At 44.4% G+C, this 4608-nt stretch overlaps 1 protein-coding gene across 1 annotated transcript; it reads right to left on the bottom strand.

The window, feature by feature from the left end:
• Positions 1 to 1526: 1526 nt before the first annotated feature.
• Positions 1527 to 4422, bottom strand: LOC116377686 (potassium channel subfamily K member 1-like). The gene is made up of 3 exons (XM_031839387.1): positions 3854 to 4422; positions 3181 to 3576; positions 1527 to 1847 (listed from the first exon to the last, which is right to left on the bottom strand). Exons 1-3 carry the CDS (start codon positions 4188 to 4190, stop codon positions 1582 to 1584), a joined length of 999 nt encoding a protein of 332 aa, XP_031695247.1. The 5' UTR covers positions 4191 to 4422; the 3' UTR covers positions 1527 to 1581.
• Positions 4423 to 4608: the final 186 nt, after the last annotated feature.

The raw sequence follows: 4608 nt of genomic DNA, 5'->3' as shown, positions 1-4608 counted from the left end.
CTAGCATAACACCCCCATGCATCTCAAATAAAACTGGATACAGCGCTGGAGGCGGGGTTCTGTTCTTAATATGAAAGTTGCTCAAAAAAAAAAGTTCAACTCAAGAGTATAAAATGACCCAGATCTTCTGCCGATCTTCCGTAAAGAGCATGCTCACTAGCGTTTCCTTTAACCCCGCCTCCCAGCCACGCTGTCTCAGGCTCACTTGCAGGAGGAAGAAAAAGAACTCTGGATTTAGCTATTAGTGCATTTTACAATTTTTAAGACCTAATGATATAAATAAGGTATATTCAAGAGTTCAAGTGATTTACAAATATCTATTCCCCAATGTAATTCTACGGGGGGAAAGTATTTTAGGCCGAATAGCATCTTGTGACTGACCCGGAAATTGTAATTCCACATTCCATCCACAATGCCACGATGTATAGTTTGCTTAAAAAAGCCCCGTGCTCTTCCTGGGGGCTTGAACAAGCCCAAATCTCCCACCCAGCTGTGAACCGTTGACGTGCATTTTGACAAGAAAAAGAATGTCTGGAATAAAAAAAACAAAATTAAAAAAAAAAAGATGAGATCTCTGGATCCGCTGCATCGATTCTTTAATCAGTGTGGGACTCTGCTTTATTACAACATGAAGTATGATAACACTGGACTCACCGAAATAAATACATCCGTTGCTACAATGAAATCTGATGGGATTTGGAGGTCACACTGAAGTCAACAAACCTGAAATGTTTGATGTATGTGTGAAATGTATCCAATCCATGATTTGGATCCATTCCAAAATTGAATGGGTTCCTCCTTGGTCCATGCTACACCCTTCCACCAAATTTCATGAGAATCGGGGCTGTTGTTTCTCTGTAATCCTGAAGTCAAACACACACGCACATAAAAAACAAACACAACCTCCTTGGTGGAGGTAATAACGGAGTAAATTAAAAAGGCAGAGTTGGAGAGTTGTTTGAGAAGAACCTGGTTGTACAAACAGCGTGAGGCTCAGTTTGTGCTGGAATATTATATGTGTCATTCAGCAGCTTTTATCTGACATCCAAACATATTAATACCAACATAGGTAAGGGGCACAAATGTAAATAAAATAAAGAATTAATGATGGATTCAGTGTGTAAATCTGCCCATGCTGTTTCTTAGTCTTCACACAGACCTGCAGCTGGACATTAGTTATTAGTGACATCTTGTGGTCACTTGTTGTACCTGCTACCTGCTCATTTAACAGGGAAGTATCATGACAAATTCTGTTTCAGTGTTTGTGCACACATTTCTCACATATCCCACTAACTGTGAAATAAGTCTGTTTTTTGTTTCACCATCAGAAAACATGTGACTCAACAAGCCATTTAGATGTGGTGTCTGTTCACCAACGTTAAAAAGGACATACTGTGTAAATGTTGTGTTTTTTCAGATTGTTCTACTGCCCCCATGTGGCCAAAAATGAATGCATCTGACATCCAGTAATCCAGAAGGCAGTGAAGAGAAAACGAAAAAAAAAGAAACACTTCTGACTTACACAACGTTGCAAGTCAGAAGCTGGTGGGCCGTAGACGGTCTGGGGTCCAGCTGTGAAGGTCAGGGTGTTTCGGGAGTTGAGGTTCTGGCTCTGTGTGCGAAAGCGGGGCCCGTCAGCTCTAGTGGAGTGGAGATGGTGCAGATGGACTGGGAGTACTGAGGCTCCTCACAGCTTTCTTCACCAACTGTCAGTTCACTGAGGTGGACACCTTCCAGCTCCGCATAATGCGGACCAGAGAAGAGCCTTATCACCGCACAGACCCGGGGAACCTGCAGGACAGTATCCTTGAAGGTGATGATCACCACCAGGCCCACCAGCAGGTAACCTGTGGAGAATGTCCAGCCTGTCAACATGTTATATTATGTTGACATAATATAACCATATGTCAACATATAGTTATATTAAAAAATATATTTTCAAATGTGCTTTTAAAAAATATTGTATTATTACAATGGTGGAGTTATGTTGTACAACCATGCACAAAATGATATGCGTTTTTAAGGCTAATTCTGATTGCGTGGAATGTGCAAAAAAATAAACAGCATTCACATAATCAAGTGGTCAAATGAAAATTACAGAATATATGAGTGAACAATTAAATGAATAAAGAAAATTATTTTAAAATGATTGTCAAAAAAAGTAATTGGGGAATTTAGACTCCAGGATTACTTCTAAAATTCTGCCAATGGGCCTGAAAGTGCCTCGTATGTAATTCATTCCATGAATGGTGACATTTCATTTGTTAGAGCCTAGAGCTGTCATACACAATAACATTAATGGTTTTAGTGCTGATCTTTTCTTTAAGCTGCATCAATCTTATTTCGTTTAGTTTTTTTGGCCAGTTTGGGGCAAACTCAGACATTTAAGTCCAATATTGACTCTCCTTTTAGCTCTGTTTTTTAGTCTCCACCACCTCCTGGGAAAAATATCTGTCTCTTTAGCTGCTAAATGCTTCATTATGTTCACCAGCTGGTCTCTAACTGTGTCTGTCTGATATTTGGTGCTCAGCAGGTTGAGTACAGTGGCTTTATCAGAACCTTTTAGCTAAAAACAGCTGCCTGCTGCTGCTGGAAAACACATTTGTTTGAAGGCCAAAACAAGCTAAAAGAGGCTAAAAATCTCTGTTGTCTCTTAGCTGCGGCTGAGTGGTGGTGAGGTACAGCAGTGTGTGTACTGGTAGTTCAGTTAGCTGTTAGCCAAACACACCATCCAAAACAACAACAACAACAACAACTACTATTTATTCCCCCACTGTGTCTCAGAGTAGCAGATGGGGGTCGGAGATGCACTTAGCCGTGTTATCACTAGCGGCCCCTCCCAGCCAGGGGCCAGTTAAGCGAGAAGGAGGAGTCAGCAGGCAGTCAGTGGAAGTATAAATCTGTCAATAAAAGGTGTTTTGAGAAAATGTGAGTCAGCGCAAACACAAGAGGCATGCAGCCATAACTGGCCACCGAAAATATGATGCAGTTTACTGCAGCAGAATGAGAGATTAGCCGTAGATAGACACATAGGTGCACACTCACTCACGGACACATGCACGCAGACACGCACATGAACTCCTGGCAGAGATAAAAACTAACATAATGCAATAGTTTATAAAAATGAGCCAAGGAGATACTCCAACTCCTCACCACATGTAAGTGCAGATGTGCACTTACATGTGGTGAGGAGTTGGAGTGTCTCCTTGGCTGACGGCTCCCAGTTTCTCCCCAGAGAGTTTCGTCCCTGGCCAACGGTGCTCAGGACGACAAAGCAGAAGAAAAGAGCATCCAGGAAGCTCCAGTCGGGCTCCATTGCACAGACCAGGAGGGCCGGGAGGAGGAAAAGGAAGACGAGGACGAGCACGGAGAGGAGGCCGACGTGGACGAAGGTGGCCCGGGTGTAGGGCAAACCCCAGTAAGTGTGCAGGTGGTGGACGGGAGCGTGGGTGACCGTGGGGAGGAGGAGGTTGGAGAGGAGGGTGAGGAGCAACAGGGTGAGGGGGATCCCCAGGGCGCAGTAGAAGATACAGAAGAGCTTGGCTTTGTCTGATTTGGGGGTGTAAGAGTCAGAACCTGAGGAAGAAAAGAGGGAAGAGGTCTACAGGGAAGATAGCACGAGTTGTCGCAAATACATTGGTACCCTATAAAGAAGGGATGTGGTACAGATAGACCACAATGTTTTGAAGGTTATTGCTGCAAACATAGCCTGAAAATATTCAAGCAAAAAAAATCAGCAATCCTGGTTGACCAATGTGAGGATTTGCTGCTTTACATCACTGTGATAAATTGTGATCAATATAAAAAGTTGCATCCCTATTTTAAATCTCGGCAGGTTTCTTGAGTGGCATACCCATGGTGGTCAGAGTGACGATGACAAAGTAGAGCGACGACACGAAATCATAGCGTCTCTCATCGGCGTCGGCCTTCAGAACCGCTACGTCGCTCTGGTGAGCGGAGAGAGCGTTCCCCAGCAGCTCGCTCAGCCCGCTCTCTCGGACGCAGGGGTTTTCCCGCAGGAAGGAGCGACGCAGCTCCTCCACCTCGGCCCTCAGCTCCACCTCCACGGGCTTCTCCACCACCGTGAACACCAGACCTCCCAGCAGAATGAAGAGCAGGTAGCAGAGAAGCAGGCAGGCAAACGCATTGACCTGGCAGAACAGTCCCAGCGAAGACACGAGCTGGACCATTGTTGTGTTCCTCTCCAGACTGCAACCAGATACTGAAAGCTAGTTAGGCTTTAAATATTTAGAAAGGTAGAGCGGTTCACCATGGATGGATTACTGAACGGGTCTACTGGGCTAGAGGCCAAGGGGGCCTAAAGTGTCAGGAGCCCCCCTGCCCTTCACAAAATGTCACTCAAAGAGAAACACACCAACCAAGAGACTCAAAATGACCACAAAGAAACACAAAACTACAAAGAGACACAAAACAACCTACACAGGAGATGCAAAACAGCTGCAAAGAGACTCACAATGACTGAGACAGGGCAAAACGACCAGACACAAAAAATCACTAGTGACACCAAAGCAACTACCAAGAGCTTCAAAACAACTACAAAGAGACGCAGAACTACAAAGAGACTCAAAACGACCACAAAGAGACGCA

This window comes from Anarrhichthys ocellatus, unplaced genomic scaffold (assembly GCF_004355925.1).
Source record: "Anarrhichthys ocellatus isolate YVR2014 unplaced genomic scaffold, GSC_Weel_1.0 scaffold1547, whole genome shotgun sequence".
Classification (NCBI taxonomy): domain Eukaryota; kingdom Metazoa; phylum Chordata; class Actinopteri; order Perciformes; family Anarhichadidae; genus Anarrhichthys; species Anarrhichthys ocellatus.
This window is presented reverse-complemented; position numbering and strand designations above follow the sequence as displayed.